Source organism: Ipomoea triloba, chromosome 13, assembly GCF_003576645.1.
Source record: "Ipomoea triloba cultivar NCNSP0323 chromosome 13, ASM357664v1".
NCBI lineage: Eukaryota > Viridiplantae > Streptophyta > Magnoliopsida > Solanales > Convolvulaceae > Ipomoea > Ipomoea triloba.
In genome coordinates, this window is record NC_044928.1 from 24,643,378 (window position 1) to 24,665,570 (window position 22,193).

Sequence of the window (22,193 nt, forward strand, 5' to 3'; positions counted from 1 at the left end):
CTGCGTTGTATGACGTCATCCTGTCGATGCTTTTTATGTTCTTCTCGATCTAGTCTTTGCGTACGATTCGCCAATCGAACTTCCTCTTGGTTGCTCCCTTGAGGTTGTAGATGCGACTGTTGTGCATCGAAAAGTTGGGGCATTTGTTGTTGAGCGATAGGACTCTGAGGGTTCGTCGTCATTCGGGGGGTGGGTGTCGTAACATAGTACCCAAGAGTTCCCAGCCCTGGTTGGCACATCGGTGTGGGTCCATGTTGCGGTGCTCCTTGTATTTGATTTCCTCCAAATATACTTGGCGTTGAGGTCAACGTTTGGCCTACTGGCAGCAACATGGCACATGTAATTGTCATTTGAAAATTCGTTTGTCCAGCATGTAGGCCTTCGCTCGAACCAACCGGTTGGGTTGGTTGTATGTTTTTTCTTGACGGATTGGACGTGAGCTCGTTGTTCAAGTTCCTTGACCGATCTAATTGTTGGCGTAAATCGTCCTCTAGAACTGCTTTAGTCACCCGACGGGTTGAATTTCTCTTTCGCATGTGACTTCGGCTACGATTTCTCCTGTTGTTCGTCATTTTAAGATGGATAATAGTGTAAAGAAAGAAAAGATAACGGGATAGAACAGAGTGACTCGTTCAATCCCCACGGACGGCGCCAATGATAGCGTAAATGTAAACGGGTCTACGATTACGCTACGAATACGTGTGTTACGTGTGGTGAAGGATGCCGCTCGGCCGGTCAATCGGTCCGATTGACGACTGAGCGGTAAGAAGCTATGTCGCTCTACGGGTGACGAACAGTAACAAGGAGAGAGCAAGAGAGACGAATGAGCAAATCACAAGTGTATTGGTGTAGTACTGATGAGTTCCCTTTCCAGTGAGGGGAATGACCCCTCTTTATACAAAGTGGATTCACTATGCACATGGTGTCTGATATGCAAGTGGAGGGCATATGGGCTGTCACTCCGCAAAATGCGCATCGGTTTGCTCGAAGTGGTTGAGTTGCTCGAGGTGATGAAAACACGGATCCCTTGTTCCCGAAAAGTTGTTGGTCGTCACATCAAGCAACTGTTGCGCTCGTGAGCCTCCAATCCACAAGGTGTGTTGCTTCCGATCATGCGGCCGACGGACCGGTTGGGTGACCGTTGACGGACAGGTTGGGTGACCGACGGACAGGTGATTTACGGACTGACTAGTACATGTGCATATTTACCCATCAGCCCCCTATGCGTATGTTGATATACACAAAGAGTTAATGCGCCCACACTGGAGTTTGAACTTGAAACCTTTCAAATGAAAAGTCACAGCTATGCCGCTCCACCACTCCAAAGCTTAAAGCTTAATTACATGAACAATGAAATGTAATATTATTTGATGAATTGCACATTTGCTTATTAATGCATCAATTGAGTGGGGTTAGATAAAGTGTATTTTATGATAAGATTAAGAATTTGATTATTAAAATCTAACATTGAGGTGGTGGTGAGAATAAATATTACTACCTAATAAAATTGTATCATGGGAAAGGTGCATTATTGATTATCTTACAAATTTAAAATTAAATATTGATTAAACTTAATTTTCGGAATAAGGGTTGATATGTAAATAAAATTTTGAAACATAACAAAGCCCAACCAAAGTCAAACCGGTGACCTCTTAATCTGCAGTCAAATGCTCTACCACTGAGCTATGAACCCAATTTGGCATTTGCTGCGAGTTTTGTTCTTATAACAAATATGTTGGCGTACATATGAATTGATTACTTCTTTCTAGGTGTTGAATACCATCTGTAGACTCTATTTCAAATTAGAGGTGTAAACAAACTAAGGTATTCATGAGCTATTTGATCTTAACTTGATGAATATTCGAATTTAGTTTAGTTAATGTTGAGTTGAGTCCGAACGTGAATAATTCAGGTAATGAGTCGAGTCAAATTTGAACTTTTTAATAATTGACTCAAGCAACTCGTAAGAATAATAGAGATTTTTTAGTTTTATATATTCTATATCTAATATAAATATAATATTGTAAATTTAATTAACTAATTTATTTATATTGACTTAATTCTATTTTTTGTTCTTAGATTTATATAAGTGACGACATTCCACTTTTAGTCATTTTTTATTTTAGTGTATAGTACAACGCCATAAAAAATTTCATATAATATATTATCCTTCGAGAGAAAGGGAATTATATATTAAAATAAATATGGTGGTAAATAAAATTTTATATATACGTACCAAACCTAACATAGGCTTGATAGTTTAGATTATATAGAGTTGAATTCATATTTTAGGATGCTAGAATTCAACTTTATGCAATAATTTTATTTTTCCCTCTTTGACTATTGGCTAGTTTAGATTGTATATGGTTGAATTCATCAAGCTAAGCACCCATAAAGTTATCAATTCAATTAGCCATTTTGATATAGTGTCTCTACCTCCTTAAATTCATATCTATGGAAGATAAGGAAGAAGTGAAGCTTCATGGATCATGGCCAAGTCCTTTTATGTATAGAGAAATTTGGGCATTGAAGCTAAAGGGAATACCTTTTCAATACATAGAAGAAGACCTCTCCAACAAAAGTCAATTGTTGCTAAAATACAATCCAATTCATAAGAAGATCCCTGTGGTTGTTCATGGTGGAAAACCTATTTGTGAATCAATGGTGATCCTTGAATATTTGGAAGAAACTTGGCCACATCAATATCCTTTGTTGCCCACTGATCCTCATGATAGAGCTGCTGCGCGATTTTGGTGTAAATTTGCCTAAGATAAGGTAACATGTATCTTTATATTTTTTTTTTAGTACTATTGACTCTATTACAAGGTAGTATCTGTTCTATACTTTCTCTATCTGTTGCAGTCCAAAAAGTCAATACCCCACCACCGATATTTGATCCTGTGATCTTCCCACAAGAAGAGCCATAGAGGTGTTATGTGAGCACAAGATGCTTGGCACATAAATCAGTCCACATATACTTGTAATGAAACACTTTTTTTTTTTTTAATATTATTATCATATGTGATGTTGTAGGGACCTTGCATCTGGATGATGTTTAGGACAAGTGGAGAAGAACATGAAAGGGCAGTGAAAGATAGCCTAGAAATGCTCAAAACCATAGAGGAGGAAGCCCTAGCCCTAGGTGAAGGAAAGAAGTTTTTTGGTGGAGATGAAATTGAATTGGGATGATGGACATAGCCTTTGGAGGGATTGTTCATTGGTTGGAAGTTATTGAAGATGTTGTGGGAGTGAAATTACTTGAACCTGCCGAATGCTTTCCCAAATTGCATGCATGGATGATGAATTTTAAGGAATCACCACTCATCAAAGAGAATCTTCCTGATAAGTGTGAGATGTTTGTGTATTTTAAGAATTTGAGAGAAAAGTTGGTGTGATAATCGAGTATGATTGAAGAACAAGAGAAAGCTTAGCTTGTTATTAAAAGGAATAAGAAAAAAAAATCATGTATTAATAAACTATGTTGTATTAAAGAGTTAATTACCGATTTGGTCCCTCGACTATTGGGATTTCACCACTTTGGTCCTCAACAATTTTTCTTGTCCAATTAAGTCCTTGACTTTGAAAAAATTAACCAATTTGGTCCTCCGTTTATTTTTGCCATTTGATATCCGTTAAATCGGGACAAAATTGGTAATTTCACTATAGTCAAGGGACCATTTCAGTCAAAATTAATTACCGAAATGGTCCCTTGACTATTGGGATTTCACCAATTTGGTCCTGATTTAACGGTTGTTTAACACTAAAATAAACGGAGGACCAAATTGGTTAATTTTTTCAAAGTTGAGGACTTAATTGGGTAAGAAAAATTGTCGAGGACCAAAGTGGTGAAATCCCAATAGTCGAGGGACCAAATCGGTAATTAACTCTTGTATTAAAGCTAAGTTTCCCTTTAATTATCTAAAATCCCATCTATTTTTCACATTAAGTTTAGTACACTTCTAATTAATATTACTGCATGTAACATGCCTAAGTTTGTTATGAGTTTTGATACTTCAATTCTTTTTTATTTGTAAACAACGTTTTGTTTTTCTAAGGGTATAATTGTATCAATAATATTATACTTTAAAATAATATTTATGTATTTTATCTAGTTACGCTGTATCAATAATATTATACTTTAAATTAATTTTTTTAAAAATAATTTTTTTTTTTAAAATCTGAATAAGATTCCACGTAATACAATTGATACCTAGTGATTACATCTTGTTACGATCTAATGAGGTTAATAGGGCACAATATTGACTGATTTTGCTATTGTTGAGCGTGGAAACGAGTTCAATGGAAGCTTGTCGAACTTCCCAAAGACGAAGGTAATTGTTAGAGGACACATGAAGATCGACGACCTTCATTGAGGCCATGGGATTAGGATGGAACATGAGCTTCATAGGAGGGTAAGGGTGATCGAAAGCTAGCCCCGAGTTAGTTTTGGAATAACAGCCCAGAGAATTTCAACCTGATTTTTGTACTCTTCAAGGAAACTGTTGACAATGATATTGCGTCGCCAGAGGCTATGGTGGGCTTCGGGCGGCAACGAAGGAAGACACAACCATGGCAAAAATGGGGTTGGGAGACTCTCATAGGTAACGAAATTCTCATATCTGAGATTCCATCCTTGGGTTAAGTTCTCCATCTTTGAAGGGAAATGAGTTAAAATTTGATTCTTAGGTAACTAGCTTTGTTCATGAGAATAAATAGGTAAGTAGATGAAAATGAGTTAACATTTTATTCTTAGGTAACTAGCTTTGTTCATGGGAATAAACAGGTGAGTAAAGAGAACACAGGAAATTGACGGAGTACCAAATTAAGTAAACATTGACTCTTATGACTTTGAAGATGATGGGCTTTAGACAGAGGAGTTGACATAGGACCAATCAGGTAAAAATTGAATAGTTGAGGATTTTATCGGATTCAATTCAATCAATAGTCGATGACTAATTTATGAATTATGCTATTGTCGAGGTGCCATTTTGGATAGTTACTCTTAAAAATATATCCTTATACTTTATATATTTACACATTTTTCCACATTTCGTTTATACTTTTTAAAAAATGTTGCTTCTCCATTTCTTATTAGGACAAAGTAGAAATAAGATATCCAACTATTTGAAAAACATCAATTAAGACATCAAATTTAAAGAAGCTCCAAAAAGATCCACAAGCTCAAAAAAGTGTTGCAATTACCTTTTTTAGCAGGTAACTTACCAGTTTCTGCTTACCTTGATTGCCACGTAAATTTTTATTTTTAAATTTTATTCCATCGTGTATCACAAAAATAAACACTGACTTTTTAAGAAGATCTCATATGTTGTCTTCTTCTTGGTCATCGGAAGAATGTTGCCTTATTGATAATATGAGCTTGTTGCTACCCGGATTTCGCTTCCAGCTCACTAATGAAGAGTTGTTCTACATTACCTAAGCCCCAAAGTTCTCAACCTCCCTTTGCTAGCTTTCGTCATCCTTGACATTGACAATATTTGCAAATATGATCCTTGGGATTATTTGCCAAGCACGCTTTGTTGGTTTCCGATATTCATTTATGCTATAAATAAAAACATATATTTAATTTCAGTGTTTATTATATTCATGTGGTTCAGATGGAGATGGGTACTTCTTCAGCACAAGAGAGGTGAAGAACGGCCGTGGGAACCGGTTCAACAAAGCCATCGGTAAAGACAAGAAAATCGTCGTTTCTGGTGTGCTGCAACGTCTCGTTGGAATGAAGAAAACTCTGGTGTATTACAAAGGAAAGCCTTCAAATGGTTCTAGGACTAATTGGATCATGCACAAGTATTGCACATCCACTGCCCCTCAGCCTTGGACCTGCCTAAGACCATTACATAGGGCCCCAAAAAATTGGGGGCCCAATTGTAAAATATATATATATAACGGTTTGGTAATCAAATGTTTCGGACAACATTTTGAGAGTGAAATGCTAAAGTTCACCGGAAGAATGCGACCTTATTGATAATATGAGTTTCTTGCTACTCGGATTTCGCTTCCACCTCACTAATGAAGAGTTGGTTCTGCATTACCTAAGGATGTCCTCAACCCTGCTAATCCCCCCTTTCTAATCTTTGTGGCAAGTGAGAGAATTTTTTTTTTATTAATTAATTCCAAGTGTGTTGCAAGAGGATAGAGAAATTGCTAAATTAGCAAGAGGAGAGAGAATGAGAAAAAGTTGTAAAAGCATGCTAAATTTGACAAAGGTTGCCATTTGTGTACTTCTTCTTCTTCTTCTTTTTTTTTTTAAAAAAAAAATTTCTTACTAATTATTTATTATATTATTTAGTTATTATATTTATAATATAATAGGAAAGTGAGACCACTTTTGAAAGTGAGAGAATATTGCAGAGATGTAGAACAAATACTGAAGAATTTACAAATTTGGTGATGTGGAAGTGAGACTTATTTTAGAAAGTGAGAAATTTCTAAGTTAAGGATAGCCTCAAAGTTCTCACCCTTTGCTAGCTTTCGTCATCCTTGAGAATTGAGATTGACAATATATATCTACAAATATGATCATTGGGATTTACCAAGCACGCTTTGTTGGTTTCTAATATTCTTTTCTGCTGTAAACAAAAACGTACATTTCATTTGAGTGTTTATTATATTCATGTGGTTCAAATGGAGAGAGGTACTTCTTCAGCAGGAAAGAGGTACTTCTTTAGTAGAAGAGAGGTGAAGAACGACAGTGGAAACCGGTGCAACAGAGCCACCGGTAAAGACAAGAAAATCATCATTCCTGGTGAGCCGCAACACCTCATTGGAATGAAGATAACTCTGGTGTATTACAAAGGAAAGCCTTCAAATGGTTCCAGAATTGATTGGATTTTGCACAAGTATTGCACTTCCAATGCACCTAAGCCCTAGGTTTCGCGCTATCTTTTCAACTCCAGATTTTTTACTTCCCTCGTTAATTTCATTGTCAATCATCGCGCGGATGGTTAAAGAATTCATCGCCTTATCCTCGATTCGAAAAAAGCCATTGCTATTAAGTAGATTAGGAGGTATTATCCAATTGCGTTATCAAATTTCAGAAATGTCTTTGTTCGGTTGTTTATTTACTGTCTTATCTAGTGATTAGAATATCATCAAGTGTAATTGCTTTTATTAATGTTCTGACTGATTTCAATATATGTTCAATATACATTTGTGCATTACATTATTTCAATAACTAAGATTTTAACATTGAGTATTAATAATATTGAGCATTTATTTTGCGCATCGCGCATAGAAAATAATATATATATATATATATATATATATATGAGGAAAATCTTGATTGAATATATAGAGTTAATATCCAATTTAATTCTCAACTATAGTGATTTTTTTTTTCAATTTAGTCCTAAGCATCTTTTTGTGCTTAATTGAGTCATCGACTTCGATGATTTTATTTAATTGAGTCATCGACTTCAATGATTTTACTTAATTGAGTCCTATGTAATTATAGCTTGGTAGTTCCCCCTAATTAATATCAATTTAGTTTTCGACTATAGTGATTTTACACAAATTAATCCTCGACTATAGTAGTTAATACTCAATTTAGTCTTAACCATTAAAGTCGAAGATCCAGTTAAGCACAAAAAGACATTTATAACTAATTTAAAAAAATCACTATAATTATGATTAAATTGGATATTAACTCGAATAAACATGTTTTTATTTTGGGATATACTCGTATGCCGTTACGTAGACACCATGAATACAACAAAAGCCTAAAAAAGAAGCGGTTATAGATAGAGGATAATGCAGTGTAAACGTGGCAAATGGAACTAAGAAGAAGAATACTCAAATGAAGACCACTTCCGCTGCTCATGGCGGTGGTCTTCTTCTCCATCCTACGCCAAAATCTCACCGATTTCCAATTCATTCCTCCCTTTTTCTCTTCATCCCTCACCAGCCCCGCAACTCTGCAGTGCCAAAACAGCTTATTCTGCATCCGCTCATACTCTGCAGGTCTCGCCGCTGGGATTCCAATGCTGAGACTTTCAGGACCCAGAATTTCAACTTTAACGAAGATGAAGATGATGAAGAAGAAGATGATGATGATGGAGAAGGAGGCTTCTTTGATTTTATTGATGAGTTTCTTGATAGTATTTGGATTCTTAAGGTACCATTATTTGTTTATCCCTCTCTGAATTTTTTGGGTTGTTAAGTATGAGCTTGATTCTGGATTATTTAGTGTAAAGTTTGAATTTTGTGCAATGGGTTTTACTGGCTTGGGAGATTAGAGTTCTCTGGGTACTTTATTTGCGGTAAGGGGTTTGATTATTTAGCTAATCTATCTAAATATTGAAGGGGTTATGTTAATTTTATGATTTTTATCAGTGGGTTGAGAACTCCAAACTACTCTGCAATATGCAGTGTAGTAGTAAACTTATATGGTGTACTATCATTCTAGCTGAGTGTGAACCTTTACTTTGAATCTTTGATTATGATTTCAGTCAATCTCAAACTTATGGTCTAACTGCTTTTGAAGTTTCCCTATAGTTAGCATTATTGTATTAGTATAGTACTAAGTTTTCGCATCCTATTGCATTCTCAGTTTAGCTTCCTGCTATAGTTTTAGTGTATTTAGTGTAGAAGGTCAGATCTTAATTAAGAAAAAAGGAAAGGCAGGATTCATTAGTTCACTATCCCCTGATCTAAGGGCGCAACACAACCCACTTGAATCATTGATAAGAATAGATAATGTAAAAGAAATGGATAGAACATGCGAATGGGGAAAACCACAAGCCTTTTTTAGCAAAGCCAAGCCGAGCCAAAGTTTCCACTATGTTGATAGTGTAGTACATGTACATTAGTGAGTTTGCTTGGAAGCCATTAATGGAGTCCCATTGCTTGTAAAGAAGATGAAGAAAATGGTAGAAAAATTATAATGTTTGAGTCCTTGGCTTTTGCTTGCTGAATGGCATCCATTGCTTTGGACTACATATGCAATTTCTGCTCATGTTTGAATGAGATTAATTTGATAGATGGGAATTTTCTTAAGGGGATTTGATCATCCTATTCTACCACATCCAGGACCTAATCTAATACCCTATATTACTCTGAAAACTAAATTGTCTTCTGTTGCCATTAATACCTGTAATAGTGTAATGTCATGTTATTATGCTTGCATATCCAATAGATTATATCAGCATTCATTTTTCATTTTATACCATATATTTGTTTATTTCAAGTACAATTGAAATTTCAGTGAACATTTAACCTGTTGCTAGTAGTCATGCATTCAGTATACTAAATAAAATACGGAGTAAATAATTATAGTTGAAAACTTTAAATAGATTTAGTAGTTTAGTTCTTGCTCTAGGTATCCTCATATCCTAGTATTTGAACGGTTGAACCTGAGTGGCTGACAGGTATTTCATAGCAAACTTTTGGTAGGTTGTATAATTCTATAATTCGATATATTTCATAGCAAACTCTCACTGAAGCTTTAGTTTGCTTTCATGTGGCTCTACGCACAACCAACATATAATTATAATGCTGACTGACTGGAGCATATTTTCTGAATGCTACTGTTGACTTTTGAGTGTGGATAAAGGATTGTTTCTATGAAAAGATGCAAACAACAATTTTAAAAAACTCCTGAGTTAAGGGGCTATATGATGGCCAGATTATTGACCCAAGGGCTTAGTGAAGGTCGTTTCTAACTGTGCTACTAGAACTCTAGAAGAAGGTACTAAGGCTGACTCATTGATCTATGTAGAGTTCCACTATCTGCATCCTGCTTTATGAGATTGTTGTTCTTTTTCTTTTTTGGTTTTTGTTTTATGTTTTATGTTTTTTTTTTTTGGGTATTAGAAGACGTTTAGTGCCATAGCCTTACTGTGATTTATAAATGACAAATCCACAAATTTACATTAGCTAAAACAAGGGTTTACTATGGAGTTAAAGGTCATTTCTTGACTTGTTTCCTATATGCAAATTGAAGATGTAGGATTTAGCATCTAATGATTTGATGAACAGTGACTACATATGGATTTCTATTGTTTAATGAGTTTCCTTGTGTCCTTAGTTAAGACCCAAACCTCTAGATGCTAATAGGCAGTATAGAAACAGTCACTCCACTTTGTTTAAAGACACACCAAAAGCTTTCTTCTCATCTCGACTTCTTCCTCATCGGCGGGTGTTGATTACAACACCTTTTCATCTTTTCGTTCCCAGTTTCCTTCGACATTGTTACCTACGTCTTCCAACACTCCAATCCATCTTTTCCATTCACTTTTTCTTGTATTTATTGTGAACCGGTTAAAGGCAGTTACAAGGACAATTTATCCTGTCAGACATCTTCTTCTATTTTGATGCATCAGAGTGAAACATCTCAAGCTTGTAAATGCCTCTAGAAGCTAATATCTTCCCAAGTTTGCTTGTTTTTTCTGTTCACTTCTTCATTCTTTAATGCATTTCCTGGGGGATCAGTTACTGGCGTTTAAGAGGAGTAGAGGGCAACGCTTTTGTCAACTTACCTGTTATAGTGTGATGCGTGTTTGAAGCTAATTTAGTTTCTTGTTGGTTGTAAAATGATACAGAATGCAATTTGCTATCTTCCTTCTCTGCTCTAAATCCTCTAATGCAATTTGGCAGCTTAGATATCTTCTTCTCTCATCAATTTCTGATAGTCTTCTAATAAACGTTGGTGCACTATACTATAGGATATCTAATTTCTTGCAACTGACAAATATTCGTTATTGGGCAGTGCAGGTTTTCCAGTCCTATGGCTGGACATTTATACCGATTCTTTTGTCCATACTGATCTCTAGCGGTCTTAAAGCTTTTCTTATGGCCTTAGCTCTTCCCGTAGGGCAATCCGTGCTTACCTTTTCATTTCAAAAATTGTGGGCCGTGGCACTAAACAAACCAAGGCGCAAGAATAAGAAGAGGCCCCGAAATCGTACTCCCATAAACAATAACGTCAGGAGAAAAGGACAAAGGCCAAGCACTAGAAATGGAAAGACGGGTTATCGACCAGGGACAACGAGAGTTTACGACTCCCCTAGTAGGAACGACCAAGATGCACCTACTTTCGGTGGTTGGGACGAACTAATAGATCAAAGAAGGGACTTTAATATGGAGCCGCCCATGACTTCGCCTCGACCATCAGTTGGACCGTCAAGGACAGCTACAGAGAAAGGAAAGTTGAATAGGAGCGGGAGGGAAAACGGTGCACCCTTGTTGCTAAGGTTGCTGATTGCCGTTTTCCCGTTCTTGAGTTCATGGACTAAGATGCTATAGTTAGTCTGCTTTGATGTGGTGATGCTCTGAGGGGTTCACTGACAACAGAGCTAAAGTTCATTCCTGTTCAGCCTGTAATTCATCAGGACATAGTATCCACATACACCAGTAAGCCTCATTTTCATTTGAACTGGGCTTAAAATATTTTTTGCACCATAAAAATTCCCAAAAGTGGGTTGATAGATACTATTCTTATTCTAACTTTTTGTATTCAACAGAAATATAGGGAGTGTATTTTTTGTATTACTCATCCTTGTATTTGACTAAAGATTAGCTCCATCAATCGAGTATGTTGCTTAGTCGGTTATGAATAACTTATGTTGATTTATTTTTTTTAGTCCTTTATCGTTAAAATGACGTTATGATCTACAGAGTATTTAATAATTTGATCTTCTGATCTAAATATGATGTAACTAACAACTTAGAAACACAGAGAAGCTTTTTGGATTACAAAAGCTACTCTTTAATTTCTTTATCACATAACGACATGATCGGTTGTGCAGTAGAGCATTTGATTTGCTAATCGTTTCTCCCATTTTTACCCAAAGTGGCTTTTCAATCCTTAGAATTCACTTTATCTTAGAGTCAAAAAGATACTGCGAACTTTATGTGGTAAAAGGATGAGGCTGATGCAAAACCAATCACCTTCTTGCTTGTTCTGACAAGCATTGAATCTTAGTTCATGCCAATGGAAAGTTGGAGCATAATGTATCATCATATATATAACAAAGACTTGTCTTTTGCTTTGCTTTTGGGTCGTGCATAATGTATCATACCATATTACCATGACAACCATCCTATGGGCTGCGGAGTAATATAATCAAAATTTGTTCATGAAAATTAATGTAGTGGTTTGTCACCTGACTTGATGTTACGATTGAAGGTAACAGTGTAGAGTTTGAATCAGACTGGAAACATATGCCTAATGGAATGTGTGGATTGGATCCTTGTGCGTGCATGAAAACTATAGGGTCCTGATTATGCGACTTTTGATTTACCTTGCACCACCTCTAGAGGCAGGGTCCTATGGGCTTAAGATTAGTCCAACAACGCTATAACATTTCCTATTTTTATAAAATTAGCATTTCCTATTTTTCTTTTATTTTTCAACAACTTTCAACTATTGATCTATCCAAATAGATGAATCAAATTAATCATCAATTTTTACCTAGGAGAATTTTTCACCTGAAACATATGTATCCATACTCCATTGATGTTAATGTGAAAGTTAAACATAAAGATGTCAACTATTGAGTGGTTAAATCTAGAGTTAATTCCACCAGAGGTCCCTTGTTTTTTATGACAATTCTAAATTTAGTCTCACACTATCGTTTTTTGCCATTTAACATCGTAGTCTATTATTTTTTGGACACTTTTAGTCCTTCTCATGATTTTTTCTATTTTTAGTAAGGGCATTTTTGTCTTTCATATTTTTCTTTTGTTATTTTTTCTGGTTTCAACTTATTTTATTGGTTTAGGGCTTTGGGGAACCTCTAATTTTTAGTAACCATAATTTCAACTGGTTTCTAGTAAAGTCCTAAACCAATTAAACTGGTTGAAACTGAAAAAATAACAAAAGAAAAATATGAAGAGACAAAATGCCCTTACTAAAAATAAAAAAAGTCATGAGAAGAACTAAAAGTGTCCAAAAAATAATAGTCTGGATGTTAAATGGTAAAAACGATAGTTTGATACTAAATTTAAAATTAACATTAAAGACAAGGGATCTTTGGTGAAATTAACTCTTAAATATATTATGGGCAGAAGTGCAGTATCTGTTCATAACTACTTTTCTCAACCTATTGCAGCACAAGAGTCAGCATTGCTCCCACTAAGACTCGAACCCACCACCTCCCATATAAAAGGAAGGGTTTGATGCCACTGAACTACAAGGTCCTTGGCAGGGTTAGTTGTAATTCTTGAAAACCATTTGGTGGCCTATGGGCATGTGCAGGCCGGTTGAGTGGTGATGAATGGGATCTATGTATTACTATTGGCTGACTTGTGTAGAAAGCAAAAATGTGATATCCATAATTTATAAATTTGAATTGTATAATTATTCTTAATGATGACAATTATGGGTTGATTCACACTTTCTTGCTTTCATAAGTCCTTAGTCCACATGGAACTATAGTGCCCACTATATTTATATAATTAACTTGTCCGGCCAAGTGTTTCATTGTGTAATCCATTGATAGAAGTATTTATGGGGCTTATCAAAGCTTCTTGTATGTGATCATCATTCAAAAGAAACATATTTACCCATACTCCATTTGTTCCATAATTTTGGTTTCATTTTTTATTTTTGGATTATTCTATTAACTTTGCTATTTTATGAAAATTTATTATCCGGTACCATTTGAATACATTATTTTTTCTATCATTTACTATCGATAAAAAAAACATAACGTACTAGCAAATCACATGTAAGTGGGTATAGTATCTTTAAAATATATATATATATATATATATATATATATATATATATATATATATATATATATATATATATATATATATTATAATACAAATTAGTAAGGATGCAATTAGTGTAAATAGAATTTTTGTAAATTATAAAAATAAAACAATTATTATATTTGCAGAAATATTACTATTATTACTTTATATTTATAATCTTATTATTTAGTATTATAGAATTTCTCTAAAATATAAATCAATCTCTAAAACATCCATTCAAATACAATTTGATGAGTTTTGAATCTAGTAAAGAGAAAGCCAGGCTCAACATGTACTATTGCGACACTAATTAAGATGACATGCAATTATTGAAATATATTTATATCGTATATTGCACTATGTCTATAAGCCTGATATTCTCTAGATAGGTATGCAACCTTCGACAAATTATTCTGTAGACCTAGATCCACCTTGCAAGGTGGTCCCGAGTTTTGAATGTTTACAATTTACATACTAAATGTTCACATAATAAATATGGCAAATTATTCAGTTAAGGACTAATGTTAAATAAAGAGTCAAAATGAAAAATATGATGAGTAAAACTGAAAAGAAAATGTAAAAATATAACATAAAAGTTAAACACGTACGTTTATAACTTATACTACTAATACACCGTTGCTTCCATAAATGACAATATGGGGGCAAGAATACACATGAAGAATTAGAAAAGGAAATAAGATGGAAGATAAGATAAAGAGAAAATGAAAATAATAATAATAATAATAATAATAATAATAATGCATTTAGAAGTGATTTTTACAACAACAACAAAAAAAAAAAAAAAAAAAAAGTGCTAATATAACATATATAAACTGTAATTGAAGTTCATGGTTCAATTGTCTGTGTTTGTTTGTTTGGTGTTTTTTTTTTTTTTTTTTTTTTTTGGTAAAGTTAAGAATGTAAGCATTCTAAAACAACTAAAAGAAAAAGCATTAAAACGACTAGATATGTATAACTGAATAATTAAATATGTATTTTCTCAAAAAGTAAAGAGAATAGGAGGTGAGATATGGCAAATTCTCAAATTTTAATTTGTTCTTTTTTTTTTTTTTAATATTATGTCTTCAACATTCAATAATTCTTTAAAATTCGAACTCTTATTTAATTTCATTTAAATATATTCCGTAATTTTTACTACTTATTACTCAATTTACAACCAGTGAACTAGAATGCTCTTTTTAAAAAACGACAAAATAAGATTGAATGGTTAAAATTTTTTATTAAAATAATATATCAAATTGATCGTTACAATAGCATTCTATCCAATTAGTTATTGGCAACTAAAAGAACACGCAGACATCAACAATGTCTTATTCAATGCCTAAGCTCCGTTCTTGCCTAGAAATATCCGAAATCACAATCTCTATATATCATTTCACAAGATTCCCTCCTCTACAAATGACTTTTCCTCCCACCTTTTAAGCTCACAATAAATAAGAGTTCCCAAAATAAAATGTTACTTTTCCTTTCTGAATTTCTCTGTTAAAGTTAAATTTTTAATAGGAAAATACTTGATATACTCTCATTTTATACTTCTAGTTTGTACTCCTTTTCACATGCTTTTGATGTAGACACTTTTCTGTGGATTCACATGATGAAAATAACCAAATCTCTGTTTGTTACTTCAAAGAATAGAAGTAAGAGAGTAGAATTTGAAAGTATGTATAGTAAAACTCTTTCAATAATAAGGTAAGGAGGTTATATGGTTAAGGAGATGAGTCTTATGAATTTGACCATTGGTGCATGATTTGGAAATTTAAAGTGTAAATTTTATTTTTTAAAATAAAAAACAAGACGACAAAACGAAGAAAAGTGTTTGTTCCCACAATATGGTAAGATAAAGAGAATTGACAAATGATATCAGAAAACCTTGTCCTCATGTTTACAATATCTTCAGTCGACCAAGCATTATTAATCTAAAACTTCTCATATATATGGAAGAGCTTCAATACCATTTTCTCTGAATTTACACTACTAATTGTTACTATATAGTATAGTATTTATAAGCAATAATAATAATAATAATCCAAATAAATTATTTAACTTGAAGCAGCGTCTTCAATTTTCCCCATTTGAATCCCAGGCTTGAGATAATCTTCTTCATGGTAATATGCAAACCCTCCATGGCGGGTCAAATCCATACCCGCCATTTCGTCATCGGGCGAGATCCGTAAAAGTTTTAACTTATGAAGAATGTAGAAGAGGGGACCCATTGTAGCACTTACCCATCCCGATATTACGAGTATCTGGATTATTTGGGCTCCCAGTAACTTCCCACCGCCACCCATTAACAACCCGTATGGTCGATCCGGAACATCCGGGTAAACCTCGTTCACGTATTTCTTCTTGGCAAATAAGCCCGTGAAAATGATTCCCCACGCTCCGCAACCGCCATGCAATTGCGCCGCCTCCAATGGATCGTCGTATTTGAAGATTTCTGCGAGTTTGTTGCACCCGATTAAGACCAAAGCCGCCACAAACCCGCAAACGATGGCGGCCCACGGTTCTACGACGGAGCATCCGGAAGTGATGGCGGCGAACCCGCCCAATAGCCCGTTACACACATCCGTAACGTTCCAATGCCCTGACAAAACCCTTTTTCCGAAAAGGGTTGTGAGCCCCGCCGTGCACCCGGCTAACGTCGTCGTCACGGCGGTCCGACCCACCGCGCTCCATTGCCCGTAGTAGGCCCCACTTGAGTACGGGACCAATATCTTGTTAAATGAACCGGGATTAAATCCGAACCAACCAAACCATAGCAAGAAAGTTCCTAACACAACTAGAGATGCACTATGGCCACGTAGAGAGACGGCCCGGCCCGTGTGATCGAACCGGCCAATTCTCGGGCCTTCAATTAGGGCTCCATATAACCCGGCAATCCCACCCACCATATGGACCACACCCGACCCAGCAAAATCAATAACCCCAGACCCGAATAGTAAATTGGAGGCCTTAATCGGGCTGGCCCATCCATCTCCAGACCAAAACCAGTGAGACACAACCGGGTAAACGAAGCCGGTGAGAAAAGCCGAGTAAATAAGATAAGCCACGAACTGCGTCCGCTCGGCTATGGAGCCGCTAGTGATCCCAGCGGCTGCGATGGCAAAAGCCCATTGATAGAGAAAATTACTATAGTCAAAGGAGGAGCTGGGGACATCATTCAAGCCGAAGAAGTGGCGGCCGATGAAGCCGTTGGAGGGGGAGCCGAAGGCGAAGGCGAAGCCGAAGAGGTAGTAAAAGAGGCCGCCAGCCGCGGCGTCGAGAACGTTGGTGAGCATGATGTTCATGGTGTTCTTGGCGCGGACGGAGCCGGCGCAGAGCATGGCGAAGCCGAGCTGCATGGAGAAGACGAGGTAAGCCGAGAAAAGGAGGTAGGTGGTGTCGATGGCGAAGCCGGCGTCAGTGAAAGCCGAGGAGACGTCGGCGAAGCGGCTGCAGATGTAGGCGGCGGCTGCGGTGGCGTCGGTGGCGTTGGATCCTAGGAGTGGGGCCAGCTGGTCGGCTGAGCAATTTAGAGCCGCGGCCATGGCTGAAGAAGGTGATAAGGAGGGAATATTCTAGTGGGTGAACAAGGAAAATGGAAAATAGATACCCAAAGGTGGTCATTGATTCCAATTTATTAGAGATTCCTTGTATTGCTTGGCTGTTTGCCAACTGGCAAACAAACATCGGTTTATTTTTCTCTTACGTCATTTTTTTCGTTAAAATCTCTAGTTGCCCAATCAATCAATTGATCAGATTTTAGTTAGATCTTCTATTATTCTTGGGTCTTTTTTATCTATGTTTTCAGTAGAATTCGAACTCCACACTGCAATCTCCGTGACTTAAAAAGTCACGCAATTGATATATTTGTTAGAGCGTTGACTTTAGATTATGTGGTCTATCATGTGAAGTAATTTCACAAGCCACGCGACTTTTTGAGATATTTAATTATTGAGGTATTTATTACGGAGTACTATTTATGCATATTCATATTCATACCATCATAAGATCATAATATACCAAATACGAGGTATTAAATTTGTAAATATATAATACTCTTTAGAATCATTTTAGTAAAGTTTTTTTGCTCTAAAATTTCTATATTACTCGTAATAGAGTACAAGTCACTTAAATAATAAATTAATTTTGTTCATTCTACCCTAATATCAATTAATTAATATGTTAGTATTTTATTTAATACTAGTATTTTCACCCGTGCGTTGCACGGAATGAATTTGTTATAATATTTTAAGAAATATTTGAATTGATATACAATTATATAAATTATAACATCGAATATGAGTATGAATAAGTGTATAAATGCAATTATAGTATGAGTCTTCCTTGCATGCAACAAATATCACAAAAATTCAGTGTTCTAAAATAAGTGTATAAATGCAATAGGTAGATAATTTACATTATTGCATCATATTAATTAATTACTTGTCGGTTAGTTATTGCAAGATCTTGAGGTACACTTATATTTTGATATTCAGTAAGTATAACTATATTAGAGAAAAAATTTACATGGGAGTAATGGGATAATCAGTTGAGTAATTGTTGGTTGACCGTAGAGCGTTGTGTTGGAGGAAGAAGATGATATATAGTGAAGATGATATTGCCCTTCACTATATATCATCTTCTTCCTTCAACACGTTGATATTCTCTGGACAAATAACTGTTGGAAAAAAATTAGCATAAAATGACATTTTTACTGGCAATATTGTGGTACAAATATATGTGGGGTCCACTTTCGATTTGGGTCGGGTCAAAGTGGATTCGTGTTCTTCGTAGTTAGACGAAAAGATTGATATATTGTACGCTCAAAACTGATAATGGGTGAATGAGAAATTGGTTCTCAAAGTTGACCCATTTGAGTTAGAAAAATATAGAAAAAAACCTTTCAAGTAACTTTTGTCCCACATTGGTTTGAGAAGTGGTTTGCACCACTACTTATACAAGAGTTTTTCTAAGGCTTATTGAATTGTATAGCATAGAGGCTCTCTCTCGCACGCAAGGGGGAGGGGGTGCAAATGAAATCCCAAAATGAACTTAAAAAGGCTTGACTCGTGCGCCGACACCTGCATGCACGAATGTCGTTCAGAAAATTGGTTGGCCTTGCGGGTTGAATTACGCCAAATTTTCATATTTTGTACAATATTAAGCACCATACCATAATACGCCAAATTTTCATATTTTGTACAATATTAAGCACCATACCATAATACAAGTTAAAACTGAGAATATTGCTGAATTATTACCATTAGTAATTCTAGTCTAGAATTGTATTACGAATAGGAACGTAGGAAAGAATATATTTCATTAATTTTCATATTTTGTACAATATTAAGCACCATACCATAATACAAGTTAAAACTGAGAATATTGTTTTTATTAATAATATAGATTGCATTGCAGAGAAATATATATACTGAATTATTACCATTAGTAATTCTAGTCTAGAATTGTATTACGAATAGGAACGTAGGAAAGAATCTATTTCATTAATTTTCATATTTTGTACAATATTAAGCACCATTCCATAATACGCCAAATTTTCATATTTTGTACCATCTTAAGCACCATACCATCATACAAGTTCCCCCTGAGAATATTGCTGAATTATTACCATTCGTAATTCTAGTCTAGAATTGTATTACGCATAGGAACGTAGGAAAGAATCTATTTCATTAATTTTCATATTTTGTACAATATTAAGCACCATTCCATAATACGCCAAATTTTCATATTTTGTACCATCTTAAGCACCATACCATCATACAAGTTCCCCCTGAGAATATTGCTGAATTATTACCATTCGTAATTCTAGTCTAGAATTGTATTACGCATAGGAACGTAGGAAAGAATCTATTTCATTAATTTTCATATTTTGTACAATATTAAGCACCATTCCATAATACGCCAAATTTTCATATTTTGTACCATCTTAAGCACCATACCATCATACAAGTTCCCCCTGAGAATATTGCTGAATTATTACCATTCGTAATTCTAGTCTAGAATTGTATTACGCATAGGAACGTAGGAAAGAATCTATTTCATTAATTTTCATATTTTGTACAATATTAAGCACCATTCCATAATACGCCAAATTTTCATATTTTGTACCATCTTAAGCACCATACCATCATACAAGTTCCCCCTGAGAATATTGCTGAATTATTACCATTCGTAATTCTAGTCTAGAATTGTATTACGCATAGGAACGTAGGAAAGAATCTATTTCATTAATTTTCATATTTTGTACAATATTAAGCACCATTCCATAATACGCCAAATTTTCATATTTTGTACCATCTTAAGCACCATACCATACTACAAGTTAAAACTGAGAATATTGTTTTTATTAATAATATAGATTGCATTGCAGAGAAATATATATACTGAATTATTACCATTAGTAATTCTAGTCTAGAATTGTATTACGAATAGGAACGTAGGGAAGAATATATTTCATTAGAAATTCTATTTTAATTTACAATTGTATCAGGGACAGGAACTGTATTACCATATTTTATAATATTACGCAAACCATAATATTATAGGTCTGTTTTGGGCGGGAAGTTAAAACTGAACGCAAACCATAATATTATAGGTCTGTTTTGGGCGGGAAGTTAAAACTGAGGATATTGTTTTTATTAATAGTATAGATATAGATTATGACAAAAGCACCTTACTTAAATACCCTATTATGATTAACACCTTATTTAAGAAAAAAATCCCACCCATTATGTTCATATTTTGTGAGTTATAACTGCGAATTAGCCAACTTTATTACAATGATGACAAATGGCACGTTAAATAGGTAGTAGTAAATTAGGCATAAAATATTTGATGTAATTAGTATCAAGATATATTTATTCTTTTTTTTTTTTTTAGTATTACTGACTCTGTTACGATGTAAAAAGGCTCAAACTCACTTCCATCATCCATGTGGGAGTATAAACTGGGACACCGGGTGCCACTAGACCACAAGACCTTTGGCATTTAATCTCTTCTTATAGTTGAAATACGCAAATTTTACTTTTAGTTTTCGACTATTGTAGTATTGCGACATTCAGTCATACTCTTAATTTTAATTTTGTCATATTATATAATTGATTTTCATTTCTTTTTGTCACAATTAGTCATCCTTTTTAAATTTTATCATTCCATCATTTAATAAATATGGCTATAATGTAATTTTATAATTCAATTAAAATTGTTTACAAGAGAGAGAAATTGCATGTTGGGGCAAGATGTTATTATAAAATACTCCATCCATCTCATTTTATGTGTCTGGTTCAGTTAACGAGACTCGACTAAAATTATTTTTAATCCAATTTTTAATAATATTAAGTTTAGTAATAATATACAAAATTTATATATTTAGAAAGTACACTAGAAGTTCTATTAAATACAAAAAAAAAATCAAATTTAAAAATAAGTAAAAAAAAAATACGGAAGAAAATAAACAAAGAAGAAAGAGTTGGTTTGACCAATGAATAGTAAGTTGGACAGATAAAATGGGACAGAGGGAGTAACAAAAACTTGTGTGAGACCGTCTTATCACAAGCCGGGTCGGGTCGGGTCACGATGAAAATGAAATATGTATACGCACAAATGTAATACTAATTAGGAATTGAATAAAGTGTTTATTACTCTTATGGGAAAATTAAATGTATTATTTTTAAGGGAAAATGTAATAATTTTACATTTTGATTTAAAAGTATTACATTTTTCCTCAAAAGTATTATATTTTCTCTTATAAGTAACAAACATTTGCCATTACTATGTATTATTTTTAAGGAAAAATGTAATAATTTTACATTTTAATTTAAAAGTATTACATTTTTCCTCAAAAGTATTATATTTTCTCTTATAAGTAACAAACATTTGCTATTAATTATTAGGAAAAATGTAATACTTTTGATGAAAAATATAATACTTTTACATCAAAATGTGAAAGTATTACATTTTTTCTCAAAAGTATTACAGTTTTCCTTATAAGTAACAAGTATTTTATTAGTATTACATTTGGACATATAAGTATGACATTTACATGTTTAAATGTGATTAGAGTGACTGGTAGACTAATCCAACAATAAAAATTTCAACTAAAAGAGTAAGACTTCAGTAAAAACAATATAATTGAGATAGTTCAATAAAAAATTAATAGCTTTTATCAATTGAAAATATAGCAGTTAGAATGATCCATCATTTTCATAAGAGATGAACTATTTCAACAGCAACATTATGAAATGAGGAATTGCATATGTTTAGTGGATATTTCATTTCATTTCTTGAAGATGGGAGAGCCTATCTCCACAGATTTTGAAAGCTATCTTTTTAGTTCACACAACTGGCACTAAATTTCTATTGGATTGCACCAACTTGCATTGAATCTTCGTCGGATTGCATTGCTTTTTATGGAGTTTTTCCCCAACTATTTATTTGTTTTGGCAAGACGC

General features: G+C 34.3%; 2 protein-coding genes and 2 pseudogenes across 2 annotated transcripts; 2 read left to right on the top strand and 2 right to left on the bottom strand.

The window, feature by feature from the left end:
* Positions 1-4,651, bottom strand: part of LOC116001400 — a 14,853-nt pseudogene extending 10,202 nt beyond the window's left edge.
* On the top strand, positions 2,443-3,395 carry LOC116002641 (annotated as a pseudogene).
* Positions 4,652-7,784: 3,133 nt separating the features above from the next.
* Positions 7,785-11,576, top strand: LOC116002241. Its single transcript, XM_031242339.1, has 2 exons — positions 7,785-8,134; positions 10,732-11,576. The coding sequence occupies exons 1-2, from the start codon at positions 7,817-7,819 to the stop codon at positions 11,260-11,262; spliced, it is 849 nt and encodes a 282-aa protein (XP_031098199.1). The 5' UTR covers positions 7,785-7,816; the 3' UTR covers positions 11,263-11,576.
* A 3,979-nt stretch (positions 11,577-15,555) lies between these two features.
* Positions 15,556-17,312, bottom strand: LOC116002240 (ammonium transporter 1 member 1-like). The gene has a single exon (XM_031242338.1). The coding sequence runs from the start codon at positions 17,265-17,267 to the stop codon at positions 15,780-15,782; it is 1,488 nt and encodes a 495-aa protein (XP_031098198.1). The 5' UTR covers positions 17,268-17,312; the 3' UTR covers positions 15,556-15,779.
* Positions 17,313-22,193: the final 4,881 nt, after the last annotated feature.